Consider the following 16,247-nt stretch of genomic DNA (forward strand, 5'->3'; position numbering starts at 1 on the left):
GGATACAGCAGCTTCTCGTCAGCTATTGGTCAGGCATCGCACGAGCCAAGAGAGCTGCGATTCTTATTGGCTCAAAGCAATGTCAGTTATTTTCAACATCTGCAACAATGAAGTGTATACGACGCTTAGTTTTGTCCTTTGTCAGTGTTTTAATTTAGGACCGTTTGTATTACGCAGTTTTAACGACCGGAGTTTATGGCGTTTTTAAAGACAACACAGCTGAAGCTAATTCGCCTTATCGCGTTATTAGTAGCTACGTATCTATTCCTTGTTGTTTACGCTCACGAACTCGCGCGCGCACGCAGACGCGCACATCCTTGGACGAGCTCGACTTCTCGCGCTCGTGCAGTCCTGTCTTTGACCACCAGGTGTCGCTCCGACTCCACAAGCCAAACCCTAAAAGACGTACTGTGCAACGGTAACATTGAGCCAATAAAAATAATGCACGTCCAGTTAAATGTTTACTCAGTGGACTAACAACAGGCCTCAGTTGTTTCTAGTTCACAAACACTGTAGCCAGAGTTAGGGACTGTTCGTTATTTATGAGGGGGAGGGTGGTGCAAGACGGGGATGAATGTCAAATATTTTTTTAAGCACTGGGGAGGGACTTGTGTTTTTTATTTTGGCTTCAGGGCTAGACATACAACTTTCAATAGTAGTGTTTTGTTTATTTTAAATACCCTGTTGCTAACGAGTTTGAAAGGCATGTTTTCTTTAAAAATTGCCCAAATTACACAATTCATTATTGCTAGAAACTGTAAAAACAACAATTATCATTGGTTTTTGGAATATCTGATGGTCCTTGAAGAATAAAACTTGAAGAAAAGACTGCACACTGTCTAACTTGCAAAACTAATGATTTTAATGCTGCTGCAACGTTTCTGCGACTAGACATTCATCAGGCAACTACCTGACAGTGTGCAGGAGTCTTTTCTATAAGTTTTATTCTTCTCGTCCCTCTCCTGCGCACCTGTTTGAAAATAGATGTGCAAAGTATTCCTTCATTTTGATGGTCCTTGAACACAGTATGTGTGACTCCATCATCAAAATCACTTCCTCTACATGTCTTATTTAAAAATGTCATCAAAAATAAACCATTTACACCAACCAAATCCTTTAAAAACAATAAATTCTGCACACCTGCATGCAAGACTATAGTGAAAAACCAAGTGTTTTTTCAACTCCAGGATTTAATTTTTCAACATTTAACCTTCAAACATCAAAGGGTAGGTTTTTAAAATGGTATAACATCCACCATGCCAAGTTACTGACACTGCCACTGTTGTGTACTGTTATATAAAAATGTTGTTGGTGCTAGCTTTGTGCACAATGTAATATTTGTACATGCATGCCTGTGTGTGTGTATGTGATTGTTGTGTAAGCTTATAAATTTTGTTGGTTTTCTGTGGTAGGACCAATGACAGGTGGCTTTTGTGCACCTATATTCTGCTGAAGTGCACATACACTTGTGTAATGATGCAATTTGGAGGATTTGCGTTTTGCTTAAGAAATTTGCTGTTTGTTTTGGTGAAACTCTCACCCCTCTGCTGTTTACTCGTTGCATTGGGTCCAATACATGTAGCCTCTAAAGTATGCATATACTTCAAATAAATAAAAGGTTGTTCATGGTGGAGGGAGGGTCATGCATGTGCCACAGTTATTCAGAGAGGCCCAAGGAAAAATAAGATAAAATAAACAAAATGAAGTCACACTGCACCCACCCCCCTCCCCTGATGAGTAGAGTACAGTCCCTAAGTGTTAGCTCTGTGGCAGTGATCTGATGCTATAGACAGATAATTGGTCATGTTATGTGTGTTTAGCCGACTATGGCAATCTGCAGCATGACGACCTGTGTCACAATAATCATCATAATATGTGGAGGAATGCAGCTACTCTGAAGAGATCCAGTCCTTTGAGCTTATAAAGAAAGGTAAACATTTTTTATTCTTTACAGTCGTGTAAACAAACGCAATTTAGGTCATATTACACTCTTGCAACACACCAGATAGAGCTGGCTCTACATTGTGGTAAACTGTGCTTGGCAGCAGCAGAGAGATGTAAAGAGAAAAACATAGACATTTTTGGGAGTATGTCGGTGGGAGGGATTCCTGCTGCAGGAGGAAACCCAGTTGGCGTGCAGAGCTCAGAGGCTGAACTTTCCGAGCGCGCAGATAAAGAGACGGGAGGGAGCGCATCTCTGTCTCAGACACCTGATGAGCATCCTCCAGACTCGTGAAAGCAGCGGACAGAGCTTCACAACAGAGAGCTGCTGCTTGGATTTAATCGAAGCACCATAAACAAGAAGGCTTCTAAATCCTGGGAAACACCAACAGGGAACTGCATTACTGTATTATTATTATTACTGGACTCTAAAAGATGGCACTGTCTTTTCGACGCAGGTGTTTACTTTTGCTGTGTTTGACAGCCATCCAGTGTGGTCATGCTGCCGTTCAGGTAAGAGTTATTTACATTATTTTACATAACAACTTACTCATAGATCTACAGCTTGGGCAAACTGAATCAGAAAAGAGTGATAGCCTTTCAAATCTCAAAATCTGGGCAATCCATATTTGGGAAACATTCATAAATGTAAAGAAAAGTAATCCATTTAGATACCTTAATGCTGTTATCCATTAAAAACAAGTTATCCCAACCAATAATTTAATTGTTCTTATTCTGTTTTAGCTTTCAATCCAATTGTAAGTCTGTGTATTACTGTAAGTTTTGCAGGGTTTGTGATTACAGTCTACAGTTTCCACTGGAGAAAGTATTTGATGCTTTTTGCTTTCCCAAAAAACTTCTCCTGTAGCATCCAGATAAGAGTCCTCATTCTTGTCAACTGGAAGCATTTCCCCTTTTGCCTGGAGCAGGTAAAAGGAGCAGAGCACTGTGTAACTACTGGTCCAAACTATGTGCACAATGAATGTTAATGTATTGAAGCTAGTTGTTATTGTACAAAGCCCTCCAAATGCCAAAGCAGGAATTCAAGGTATGCTGCTCAGAGGAATTGTTCCAATGAGCATGTGATTAATAAACCCTCCTGAAAGGATTAGAGGCACTTTCCTCTGAGGAACTTTGTAATAGCTTGTCAAGCTCTCTTCCTCAAGTAACTGCTCGTGGCATCCATGCTATTTTCAGTCTGGCCCATTCAGGATTATCCAATGAGCATGTGCCTTCCTACCGCCATGCAAAATATACAGAGGAACAGCATTTTGGACTTAGGTCCCATTGACATCTGCCCGGCAGCTTTTGTCCAGCTGCGTCTGCCACTAGAGTTGTGATAGTGAGTGGAAAAGGGTAAGGCAGAGAGGAAGAGAGATGGTGGGCTTAGAATACCTCACATGTGAGTGCAATGAGGTGTGATGGAAAGCAAATGTAGTACAAATCATGGTGACTGTGTCATGCATGTACATTAAAAACTGCCAGTGTTACATAATGTATTTTAATATCAATGAAAACTCCTTGTAACCATAACAACCATGTCCCCACCAATAAGATGGATTCAGTTTCAATTACATCATGCTCCACAGCTGCACATTAATGTTTATTCGCAGTTCATGTTTTAAGTTTTACGACCGTTAAACTGAGGTAACCGCTCGTTTTCTTGTTGGAAAGTTGTTGCATTTTGAAATGTTTCGCCAAGGCTCTTTTATAACTCTTAACTCTGCTCACAGTGCGCATGCTTTATCCACAGACGTGCATGGATAAGCACCAGGTGGTTGGGGTGCTTCGTCAAATGGAGAAGTTTCTGAAAGGCCAGGAGATCCGGTTTACAGAGGGCCTCAGGATCATGAAGTCAAAGCTGGCAACTCTTCAGAACTCTGTCTCCAAGTTGCCTCAAGCTGACCAGTCAGCTGGTGAGTAATAAACAGATAACAACACACATTGTCACGCAATTCATCATATTCTCTTAATCATTGACATCTTTAGAGGCTTTTTCCTCAGCAGACATTTTGACTTGTCATAGTTGGAAACGGAGAGGTGTGTCCCAGTAAGTCATGACAGTGTGACAGTAATACCAGGACCCTGACACTGACGCAGCCATCATTCATTTATTACATCTGTGCTTTTCCCAGTGTCACTTGTCAAAGTGTCTTCTCCTGAAGGTCTTAATCGCAATCTTTATCAACTTGTTCTTACAGTTGTTGATAATTACCAAAGGAGTTAAATACAATATCCAGAGGGGTCTATGATTCAGACATTGTCTGCACACGGCTCTCAACATGGAGGAGTTGGCAGATAGCAGCTAATGGTACTAACAGTGCTGACAATGGTGGGCACTAAGCTTCTGTCTCCAGGTATAAACAAGTTCAATTTAAGACTTTTTAAGACCCTTTTAATACCACTTTAAATGAAATTTAAGACCAGACTTGCAATGAAAATACACACCAGAAGTGAAAATATACTCTTTCCAAGTACACACATTGATGTCAGTTCAAAATGAACAGTAAAAATGACCCTGACGATACTTCCTGTGTTTACAGCTCTGCATGTGTGATTCCACTGAACTGATTCCCCTTGTACCTAGTTTGAATCACCTTCAACATACAGCGCAGTTTGCGTCATAAACATTTCAAGGCACTGGCTTTAATCACCACAAGTAATAATTGTTATTCTTTTAAGCTATTTGTCCTTACACTTTCATAGCTTGCAAGGTCCTAGTTTAACGATGCAGACTCATTGCATGATGTAAGTGCATTAAGGGTGCAAAAATAGGGGCATTGCGCACATACAGGTGTTGTGTCAAAGTCTGGTACCCCGTCAAAAAGTGTTTCTCACCTGTTGAAATGATGTGTCCTGTAGCACCACCACCAAACATTCTATCGTTGATGTGACTTAAAAGACATTTAAGACCCATTTCAATATGAATATAAGACATTTTAATACTTTTTAAGGCCTTTTATTAGTAAATGTTTATTTAAGACATTTTAAGACTTTTCAAGGACCCGCAGCCACCCTGTGAATATCATGTAGAGCTCCTTTATGTCCAACTGACTCACTTATCCTGGCTGATGAGACCTCTGCACAGGTTGATGTTGGGCAGAGCTATATCAGGATGTGCATAATGTCGCCACAATGTTACATATATTCTGTATGTATGCATGAATTTTAATACTATTAAACTATAGAAATTATGACAACTATGTTGTTGGATCTGCTATTTTACAATAAATTTGGTAATGGAATTGGTAAATATCCATTTTTTAATTTGTGTCTCATTGCTCAGGTAAATAAACAAATGAATCAGTGCCATTTTATCAGTAGAAGTTTGTTTAAAGGCTGTCACAGTTGTCTACATGCAGTTGACTGTTCTCTGCTTATCTGATCATTTGGCACAAATATAGAGATAAATGCTTTGATTTTTATTTATGTATTTCATATTTATGCAATTTTTGTGTTGTCTTAAAAAGTGGTAGTGGTGGAAGTCTTTAAGTTAAAAGATATAAATACAATGATAACATCAATTAAATGTCAATTGAATTATCTGCCAGACGCCGTACTGATATTGTTTCATGGTAACTGTATGAAATAGATTATATAGTCATAACTTCATACACATTCTTGTATGCTGTGAAATTGACATACCATGGTGTGATAGGCTGCTACAAATACAAAATAGACGTCTTTATCTGTTCCACTGGTCATGTAACACACAGGATATGGTTGGCTGTAAAACTATGAATCGTATTTGGATTATTTTCATTTATTTTAGTTGACAATCCATGCTGTATTTTCGTTTCACATGGGTGCATCATGTGACTGAGGTTATGTTCAGCAACATAACAACACTAAAGTATCAAATTTACAACATTTTGGGAACATTCAATTGTTTGAAGTTGATCTTCAGAAAGTTTTTTTGACAATAGAGAGCCAGATATTCTATTAAGGGATTATACATTCATCCAACAGAGCGAGGCCATCTCGATTACAGAGCTGGGTACGTGACAGGGGAAGTGGATTTGTGGAATTGTGTTGTTTGGCAGCAGACACTGAGGCCAATTTGTTAGTGATGGACCAGTGCAGTTCATAACTCTGGAGAGTACTTGGCAAGACAAGAGGAAGCTGATATTTTACATTTATACCAATAAAGCCTCAACAAAATTAAAAGGCAAAAGTCAAAGTATTGCACCACCTGCTTTAAGCCCTCAGAACAGGACAAAAATCCACATTAAAATAAAAACTGTAATCCATTTTCGATGTAGATATAGCTGGGGTCGGCAACTTCTACGATCAAAAGAACCATTTTTGGCCAAAAAATAAAATCTATCTGGAGCTGAAAAACTTATTGAGCTTTATAATGAAGGTAATACAGCCTATTAAGTTTAAATTAGCCTATAAACATTACTAATAGGTCAAAATGAGCATTCATAATATGTTTTACAAAAGAGGGCGACTCTGCAGAGGGCTTTCTGTGATTATTTTGTACTTTAACTTTGCAGTGTTGGCTGTAAAAGCAAACAAATCTGTCCACACACTATTAACTTCTTTGTTTTCCTCAGAGACTCTTTCTCTTTGGGATTTGGAGTCAATAGCTAGCCTGTAGGGAGACTCACATCTAGCCATCACTATTGAGGTTGCCTTAAAGATACGGCAATCATTTTACATGATGAAATCGTAAAACATTATGTTTAGTCAGTGCATAGGCTACTGGAAAATTTAAGGATCACTTTAGGCCTACAACAATGAAAAGTAGAGGTTAAGTTATTTTTTGTTAAAGCCATGGGAAGAAGGGCTAAAGCTCAAAGAATATAGATTATAATTTGATAATAATGTTATTCAAATGATACTGTGCAGCATTCCCCATCTTCTCTCGGTACTTGTCACCATTAGCGTAGTTAGCTTATTCTACTGTATGTGCTTCCCTGTATGCAATAAATGCAAGAAAAAAAACATTATACACTTAGTTATCTCTCATGCCCCTGTGACATCATGCTCAAATGTAAAGTGGTCAGAAAAAGTGAGTTTTCATTATACTATAAACACAAGCTGGGTATGATGGGGGTCGGGCCATGTGAGATTTATTTATCATATAGTATCTTAAAGTGTACAGGCACTGGTTTTCACTTGAGGTTGAAAGTATAGGAAACATTTTGTCCTAGTTGGATGGAGCATAAATTCACATAAAAAAAGTAATTCATTTACAATGTTATGTAATGCAATTGCGTTCTATATTACACAAGCCTTAAAGTTTCCAGAGCATGCAACATAGCATAACATTTGGCTGCTGCTGAAATTCTGACTCATAAAAAATGGCCGGTGCCATGCTGTTTGACTGTAAATGAGGCGTTTGAACCATCCTCTCCCATGAAGGCCCCGCACTGCCCAGTGACACGTGCGTATCCTCAGGCAGAGAATGCCAGAGGATGTCGGGAGGCTTACTCCACATGTGACCAGCCTCCCCTCTCATGCTCTCTTTCTCTCTTCCACAGCTCCCACCACCTGCCCCTCTCTGGAAGCCCCCGCTCACGGAACCAAGTTTGGCTCAAAGTATTTTGTCGGACATGAGGTCCATTTCACTTGCTCCCAGGGCTACCATCTTGTCGGTTCTGCCACTCGTGTTTGCCAGGACAACGCCACCTGGACAGGCATCAGTGCCATCTGTAAAGGTGAGCAAGATACAGGAACTCCAGGTCTGTTCCCCCGCCACAAATCCTCAGTTTTAAGCATGATACAGGTGAGGAATGCAGTATCACTTCAGCTGAGCTGCGGTATGTTTTCATCACAGGATCAGGAGCTTTTCAGCCTTTTCACCCAGTCATGACTTTCTCCACATATAAACACACATCCACACATCCACCACCACCTTAATATGATTTAGTGGAATGTTTCCTGCCATGTCTGTGCATATTCACTGTTGAGCCGAAATCCCAGCACCAATTTAGTGCGACCTTGGCTCAACAGTGTCTGGATGCCAGGCTGAAAGACACGGCAGCCCAAAAGCCAACCTGAGCTACACACACACACACAGAGTGAGAGAGAGATAACAGGCAAAGAAAAGAGGCATTCTTTAGAGTGGCTGGAGCTCCTCGACATACTGAATGAATCCCTCGTTAAAATGGCATTAAATGTCTCTGAAAACAGAAAAACACCTGTACTGCATTCCACTGTGGGGTGCCTTACCCTCCAGCTTTCTGCTCCTCATGCACAGCAGTGCTTGGGCTACTGTAAGATAAACCCTACCTCTCTTGCTCATGTTTCCCTGGTCCTTTGACAGCAGTCCCACTGGACGGGGTTAGGTCCAGACATTATACCCACATCATGGTCTGATAGCACACAAGTATGCTAAGCATGCTATTGATAGCCCTTTCAGCCTGTGCCGGTGGCACTCTTCCAGAAATTCCAAGTGGCGCACTCAGTCAAACATGTGCATATGTTTATTGACATTAATGGTTAAAACAACACGAGAAGGCTCGACTCTGCACAGTATTATCCCTGTTCATGTTTTTCAGCCCGGCATAAGAGGTCTAAATTTAGTCATGCTTAAAAAGCAGTATTGACGGAGTGTGAAAACTTTAAAGTTAAGAAGAGTTTAAAAATATCAAGCAGAGTGAAGTGGGCCTTTTCATGTCATGGCCCTGTGGTGGCCTCAGGGGAAGCCAAATAAACATTAAAGGGATTGGTTGTCATCCAGTAGACTGTGGCCTCAGAGAGCAGAGACTGCTTCATAATTTGAACATCTGCAGAATTCAGAAAGTCGGCTACAGTGACAAAGATCATAAGGCATGGTGGACTAATTTTTCTACCTTCTGTTGTTGTCACCAGTTTGCATTTGGTAGTATTTCTGTATACACTAACAGCACATTCATACAGGTTTATCATCTACTGGGCCACTATTTGATCATTAATCAAGCTAAGTGCCACAAGTAAGACAATAAACTGCACTACTGTACTCACACACTCACAATCAAAGCCATGTTATATCAATCTGCACATGTCCAGCTGGAGGCCATAAAAACACTTGTAAAGAAGTATGAATGACGTTTGTGTGAAAATGTGAGTTGTATTGCTGTAAACCTTTACAAGTTTTGCAGAGAGGAATAACGTCCATATAGACCAGGGGTTGGCAACCTTTACTATCATAAGAGCCATTTCTGACCAAAAATAATTTTCAAAAATCTGTGTGGAGCCACAAAATATATTTGAGACTTTTAATGAAGGTAAAAAGGCCTATTAAGTCCAAATTAGCCTATAGTCTAAATGATCATTCATTCATGTCTTACCACAAGGTAACGACTCTACAGGGCACTGTTCATGATTATTTGGTACTTTATCTTTGCAGAGCTGGCGGTGGAAGCAAACAAATCTGTCCGCACACTACTAAATTCTCTATTATATTCTGAGACTTTTACTTTTTTGATCTGGCATCCATAGCTAACCAGCTAGGACTCAAGACGAGCCTCTGCTGTGGAGGTTTGGCACAATTTCAAGGCAAAGGTGCCAGGCAGTAGATGTGTTACACACATTTTAGTTATTTTCATTTGGTTTGGAGGCTTCACAGTTTTACAATTGGAGAATGCAAGAGTTTCTTTAGGCCTACAAAACTGATATATAAAAAATAAAATGTTAAAAAACATGAACATTACTCATTTCCATGTATTTTTTTTTGTCAAGGAGCCACTGGAGCGGTGCTAAAGTGCCACATGTGGCTCCGGAGCCTCAGGTTGCCTACCCCTGATACAGACCAACACAAACAACTCAAACTTTGAAGATGCAGACAGATTTGACTAAATTACTAATTATTGAATGACTAATAATAGTCATTACCATTAGATTGCATCAAGATAACTACTACTTTTCCTCGAATGGAAGAAATAAAAGAGCACCGCTGCCTTACTGTTGACATGCTGTGCCCATAATGACAGTACCAGCTTCTCATTCTTAAGTATTAGTTATCAGACTGGGTGGACACTCATTGCCGCCCTATAGATTAATGGTGGGTGGAAAAGGCTTACAGAGGCTCTTTAATTTTGTTGATGCATTTCTTTTTCTTTCGGGATCTAGTCTTACCATCCCTTTTCTTTATGTGGTTAGATAGTTTTGGCTGCAGATCATTCCAGCCGACCACTGTGTTGGTCTTCTTTATTTTGTCATGGTTGACAGAGGCACACTGATAGGTTGTGAGGATGTCTCTGGTTATTTTTTTCAACACTCACAGCTGCAAATGTAGACACACGAGACTTCAGCCTGAGGCAAAGATTACATAATGAAAGCAAGGTCGAAAGTAGTGCCAAAACTTGATGTTTTTGCCTGCCTTTGATCGGTATGCATCAGTCTGATGAAAAAAGGAAACAGGAAGCTGCGAGTTTCTCAGCAAGCTGACCACAGTGATATTTCTCCCGCTGCTACACCCACAGATATAAGTGAGTGTGCAAGTAACCCCTGCCAAAATGGAGGAACCTGTGTGGAAGGTGTTAACCAGTACAAATGCACCTGCCCCCAGAACTGGAGTGGCTCTCACTGTCAGCACCAAACCCAGACAGGTCAGTACCACAGCTACCACAATGACTCTTTGTTTAGTTTGTATTTGCATGTCAGTCAAGACTACATGTTTACAATGTGTTAAACTCTAGATCAAATGTTAACACAGGTCTTCAACTTGCATATCTTCTCCCATAATGCAGCACCACCTGAGTGGAGTGTCATGAATGATCCAGCGTTCAGCCGGAGACCTCGCTGTGCCCAAGTGAACCAGGCCCAGCACTGCAGCTGTGATGCAGGTTTCCACATGAGTGGCACCTCTGACAACAGTATCTGTCAGGGTAAGCTGTAATTACGTGTCACTTAATTGATCCCTGTGGGGAAATACTCCTTTTGCTGCTCCACCTCACAGGGAGGTAAGGTCAGCTACAGAGCACTTCCCTCGAGCTGGTGTCCCGCTCAACAACATCTCAGCAGGGCAAACAGCAGCTGTTACGGGGACTTTACTGCCGAGACGATCCCAGAAAAATACCTGAATCTTTTACTCCTCTAGTGATTTATATGGTCAATCAAAGTAATCTGTGGAGCCCGTCTGTGAAAAACAAAATAATCCTCTTGAGAGGTCACAAGCTGATTAGCATCCATTTAGGTCACAGTTCAGTTGCTTTTAAGATGTAATATATTGAGTAACATTTTGAAACAATATTTGTCATGTAGTTTTCTCCAATGTGTTGATGTCCAAGATGCAGAAGGGCAAACCTAAGGCATATAAACACTGACGAAACACCAAGAAACAAAAACAACATTCTTTGGTTCCTCAGAGCGTGTTTTAAACTGTATGAGGTGTTTGTGCTACTTTTAAATGCACAATGCATTGACTTAGTCATGTGATGCATGTTTCAGATGTGCATTTCTGTGTCTGTTTCCTGACAGATGTAAATGAGTGTGAAGTGTACCGGCTGGACCAAGGAGGGAAGCTGTGCATCCACGAGTGTGTGAATGTCCCGGGCTCGTACCACTGCTCTTGCCCCAATGGCTACAAGTTACTCCCAGACGGGCGGAGCTGTGAGGGTGAGTGACAAGAGGGAATAGAGGACAAAGGCTCATTCACAGAGCCCTGGCTGCAGATCTGGCCGGGTATGTGGCTCCAGAGAGAAATACCTGTGACTTAAAAAGACGAGGAGCCTTTAGCAGCAGAGCTATTAGTTTCTGCAGAGGTGTCTGTCAGCCCCAAACCTCATTACCACTTTCATTTGCACCCCTGAAGCTTACACTGCTTGCCAGTGGAATGAATGACCTCACCCTTTCCCAGCAGAGAAGGGATCTTTAGGACATGAGGCGTTTGTGGGAGACTAAACTAAAAAAACCAAATAAACAATCACAGCACCCCCTGCTTAGGCTGTGGTAACCAGGAAGCAGGGAGTCAGTCTGGCAAGTCTCTCTCCTCCTCTCATTCTTACAAGCCTCCGCTGTTTTTGTCTTCCAGATGTGGACGAATGTTTAAGCCAGCAGCACAACTGCAGCCGAGGGACAACTTGTATCAACATGGGGGGAGGCTTTCAGTGTGTCAACCCAGAGTGTCCCCGTTCTCATGGCAACATCAGCTACGTCAAGACATCTCCCTTGTAAGTGGATACACCCCGATGTGACCTTGTGGCGTTCTTTGTCATGTTTTCGAGAGCTGTAGCGAAAAAATAAACCAGGATCACATCGTCCACGTGTCAGCAGGAAATGGTCATTAACTTTCACATGACCCCGCTCATACTAAATCAGACCCAACTGCGAGACACTAATGGACTCCTGGTGGACATTTTGACTTGGAAAAACAAGAAAAGCTTAAACTGACCACTGATATATTCAGGTGTTCCAGTAAACTACGCCAGTGAGCCAGCATGCACAATTAGAGGGTAAAATACACGTATCATTTGTCATTGAGGAGGTGCACTTGAATAAGGTGTTACAGCCTCAGAGTTCTCCAGCACAACTACGAAAACTGATTCAAGTTGGGACTTAGTTTTGGCCATCATCGCTATGGTCAAAATAACATTAAACTCGCCATGGTAACTGCTGAGATCTGGCGACGCAGCAACATCACTAACTGCCAAGTTAACCAAACTTTTTTCTGGAAGAGAAATCAAAGACTGCAGATGAAACCATAACTAGAACTGTTATAAACATCCATCACGGTTTATCAACCAACCTCTCTGGTCTACTGTCACTTGCAGTGGTTGCTATAGATTATTGCAAACATGTTGCATGCACATTAAAATGTTTAGGCGTCTGGCTAAATTGTTGACTGTTGTTTATAACCTGTTTGATCGTCTGACTGGTGGAGACTCTTTTAGTTAATGTCCCCGTGCCCCCATATCTTACTTTGGTAAATACAAAGTTATTATGATCAATTGAAATGATGACAGTCAAACCAAAGAGTTGTGGTCACAGCTGTATCACAGTGAAGCAAATCATTTCTGACAAAGAACGTGCATGCTCAGCAGAACTTGACCAGATGACGTTCATGTTTTTTTTCTTCCTTTTTCTTTCATAAACCATGTATAACATCTGTCTCCTGACCAAAAGTTTAAAGACATTATAACTTCCATCTCCGTATTTGCCAGTCATCAGCAAGCTGCCTCATTTAAAACCATGAAACAAAGCTCTGTCTGCTTCTACTGAACCATCAATGTGGTGAAATACTGCTCCACCGCCAGCAAAGGGAATGAATAAATGTTTGGGAAAACACTTGTAACAAGGGAGAAAGCAGGGAATTGAGTAAGACAGTAGCTGTGTCCCCATTTCATAATAATGCTGTGCAGGTTTTGAGATTGTAGCGCACGGGGATGGAAGTTTGGAAATACTGCACACAAAACAGAAAACACTTCACAGCTTACTTTGATCCAAGACTTCAGGCCACATGACCTCATATGTACTGTATGTATGTGTGTCACTTCTCTTAAGTCACAAAGAAACCGTTATAAACACTTTCCCATGGGGATAGGTTAATTATATAATCGTTTTCTTAGAGGAAAAAAATGGCTGCGTTATGTGACAACTGCCAAACACACTGGAAAACATTTGCCACCATGCTCTGTGATGCAATTTCTTAAAGGGACAGTTCACCCCAAAATCAAATATGCCATTTTTTTTCTCTTACTTGTGGTGGTATTATCAGTCTGGATCATTTTGGTGAGAGTTGCCGATTGTTGGAGATATCATTCAAAATGATGTCTGCCTTCTCTCAGATATAATGGAACTAGATGGCACTTGGGTTGTGGTGCTCAAAGTGCCAAAAAATACATTTGAGAAACTCAACAGCAGTGTCTCTCTCCAGAAATCATGATCCGGTTACTCAAGATAATCCACAGACCTTGTTGTGAGCACTTGCAAGTAGGAACTATTTTCTTTCTACTGAGCTACATCCGCCAAGCGTGACACCGTGCAGAAGGAAGCGTGCATCTAGTTCCATTATAATCAGCTGTCCCTCTAACATTTCCTACATTTCTCTCCGCAGTCAGTGTGAGAGAAACCCCTGCCCCATGGACAGCCGCTCCTGCCACCTGGCTCCTAAGACCGTGTCCTTCCACTACCTGTCTCTGACCTCCAACCTGAAGACTCCTGCAACGCTCTTCCGTATGGCGACTGCCGCCGCCCCAGGGCGCACCGGGCCGGACAGTCTGCGCTTTGGCATAGTGGGAGGAAACTCCCGAGGCATGTTTGTGATGCAGCGCTCAGACAGGCAGACGGGCGAGCTGATACTGGTCCAGCAGCTTCGCGGGCCGCAGGAGATCAGCGTCGATGTGGACATGTCTGAGTACAGCGACCGCACTTTTCAGGCCAAGCATGTTGCCAGGGTTAACATTCTGGTTTCACCTTACAACTTCTGAGAGCGAGCTGGAGAAGGAGGAAGACCAGAAACAGGAAGGTGATGAAGAACAAGAAAGAGTGTAATGGGCACTGAGTTTACTGATACTGTTTCATTTGTCTGAGAGGCCATTCACAGGCCAGCATCTGTTCGGTGCCCAAGTTACCAAAAGAAAGTGACAAGCCAATATTTAACAGTTATAATAAGAATAACAATATATGGCTAAACACATCATAGATGCTTCTTTTAGTGTCAGTATGAGCTTTGACTGATGTTTGACTGAGTGTGTTTGGATGCATGAATGTGCAGGGAGGGATGGAGAACTGTGTTTGTCGTTGCTGTTGCTTTATGTTTGTATTTTTATGTCCATCATAGATCATATCTGTGTAGCTCAGGGTCCGGCCCCGGGGCTGATGCACTGCCCTCGCTTTACTGACGATAAATCCCTATAAGACATTAGTGCTCCCGTGGCTCTAAATTATTGGAAATATTATTGCTGGATTATACATTGTAACATACTGTACGCCACATCTTCCATCATATACTGTATATTTGTTTTGTTTTGTACTAGCTTGCTTTGTTTAAGGCACCATCCATTATACTAAGGGAGTTTTTATTTTTAACAGTATGCAGTACTGTACCTGGGCATATTTTCTCTATTACTCATATTCTGTATGTAACCCAGAAATCACTATATCCTAAATCAAAGATGATTTGGCAAGCTTGCAAATGCACTACACAATTTATCTGGAATTTTAATTGTCTCTACATATCTGAAATAAAGTCTAACTTTTCAGGATTTGTTAGAACTACCTCACTTGACGCTGAACAGTGTGCTATTAAATGTCCCCGTGGCAGTGCTTGTTTTCATTCTACATCCATTATGAGTGAATTTTAATGAGTGAAGTCCAAACCAACGCATAGTTGATGAATGAACGCTGGATGGCTATAAAAAGTGTTCTGACTGAATGGATGAAAGGTTAGAGAGGAGGAATGTGTGTTTTATAATATAATGCCTGAGGCAGAAGTTCACAGACAATACAAGCCAAAGCAGCGTTTCCCCACATGTCTCGGGAACAAAAGGAGTTTCACAGTGTTTCTATTTGATTTTAATACACGGAGCAGGAACTGTCACATTTTAAAAACATATCTCAGTGTGTCTGCTTGTTAGAGAAAGAAGAGACTAATGTTCACCACATGTGTTCTCTTAACTTCCTTCACTTTGTCCTCCTCTCGCATCTCCATCCAGGGGTTTACATTGCAATAAAAGGGGCCCGAAGAGCTGCATGCTTCCAGGAGGGAGTGGATGGTGAGAATCAAAACACATGCCCCGACGGACGGTACACACGCTGCTCTGAAAATGACAACGTGTCTTAATGGCAGGCTAATTTCCTTCAGTAACCTTACCAGGAGGGCTCACATTGCAGCCTTTGTTTCAGGCTTGTGCTCGGGCTGTTTGATGTTCACATGTTTCATCCATTCTGAAGCGGAAGGATATATTGCCAGGGATGATTGAAGTGCGCTGAGCTACATAACACAAGCCATTTGCTGGAGAGTAATGATAAAAATATACAGTAAGGGCCTTGAGGCAAAGCCAGGACAGAGTGTGGTTTACACTTGTTTTACGTCAGAGTCACAGAAACATGGTGACTTTAGTGCACCATCCATAGGGGAGTGGACAAAGTAACAGAAACAAAGAAATATATGCACACACAACGATATAGTGGACTTCAGTAAATACCAATTTGATGAAGCTTTTAACTGTAACTTTAAAGGGGCAGTCAACCCCCAAATCAAATCTAAATGTTTTTCCTATTACTTGTAGCACTATTTATCAGTCTAGATTGTTTTTGGTTAGAATTGCCAAATGTTGGAGATGTCAGCCGCAGAGATGTCTGCCTTCTCTCAGAAATAATGGAACAAGATATGGCAAAAAATATATTACAAAAAATAAATTTAAAAGCTCAAC

At 41.3% G+C, this 16,247-nt stretch overlaps 1 protein-coding gene across 2 annotated transcripts; it reads left to right on the forward strand.

The window, feature by feature from the left end:
• The first annotated feature begins 96 nt into the window (after window positions 1–96).
• Window positions 97–15,077, forward strand: fbln7 (fibulin 7). 2 transcript variants are annotated; one of them, XM_078176337.1, is made up of 10 exons: window positions 97–418; window positions 1,821–1,930; window positions 2,400–2,454; window positions 3,695–3,857; window positions 7,431–7,607; window positions 10,356–10,481; window positions 10,623–10,760; window positions 11,353–11,490; window positions 11,906–12,044; window positions 13,928–15,077. In XM_078176337.1, the coding sequence occupies exons 4-10, from the start codon at window positions 3,701–3,703 to the stop codon at window positions 14,298–14,300; spliced, it is 1,248 nt and encodes a 415-aa protein (XP_078032463.1). In that variant the 5' UTR covers window positions 97–418; window positions 1,821–1,930; window positions 2,400–2,454; window positions 3,695–3,700; the 3' UTR covers window positions 14,301–15,077. The 2 variants fall into 2 exon arrangements, with proteins under 2 accessions (XP_078032463.1, XP_033468675.1); XM_033612784.2 differs by lacking the exons at window positions 97–418; window positions 1,821–1,930 and having other exon boundaries at window positions 1,969–2,454.
• Window positions 15,078–16,247: the final 1,170 nt, after the last annotated feature.

This window comes from Epinephelus lanceolatus, chromosome 17 (genome assembly GCF_041903045.1).
Source record: "Epinephelus lanceolatus isolate andai-2023 chromosome 17, ASM4190304v1, whole genome shotgun sequence".
NCBI classification, from domain to species: domain Eukaryota; kingdom Metazoa; phylum Chordata; class Actinopteri; order Perciformes; family Serranidae; genus Epinephelus; species Epinephelus lanceolatus.

What these genes read in the sequence shown, in the direction of transcription:
- fbln7 (XM_033612784.2), top strand. Translation starts at nt 2,377, where the DNA reads ATGGCACTGTCTTTTCGACGCAGGTGTTTACTTTTGCTGTGTTTGACA. An exon ending in GTGGTCATGCTGCCGTTCAG is followed by an intron (nt 2,455 to 3,694) that starts GTAAGAGTTATT and finishes CTTTATCCACAG; the next exon opens with ACGTGCATGGATAAGCACCA. An exon ending in TCAAGCTGACCAGTCAGCTG is followed by an intron (nt 3,858 to 7,430) that starts GTGAGTAATAAA and finishes TCTCTTCCACAG; the next exon opens with CTCCCACCACCTGCCCCTCT.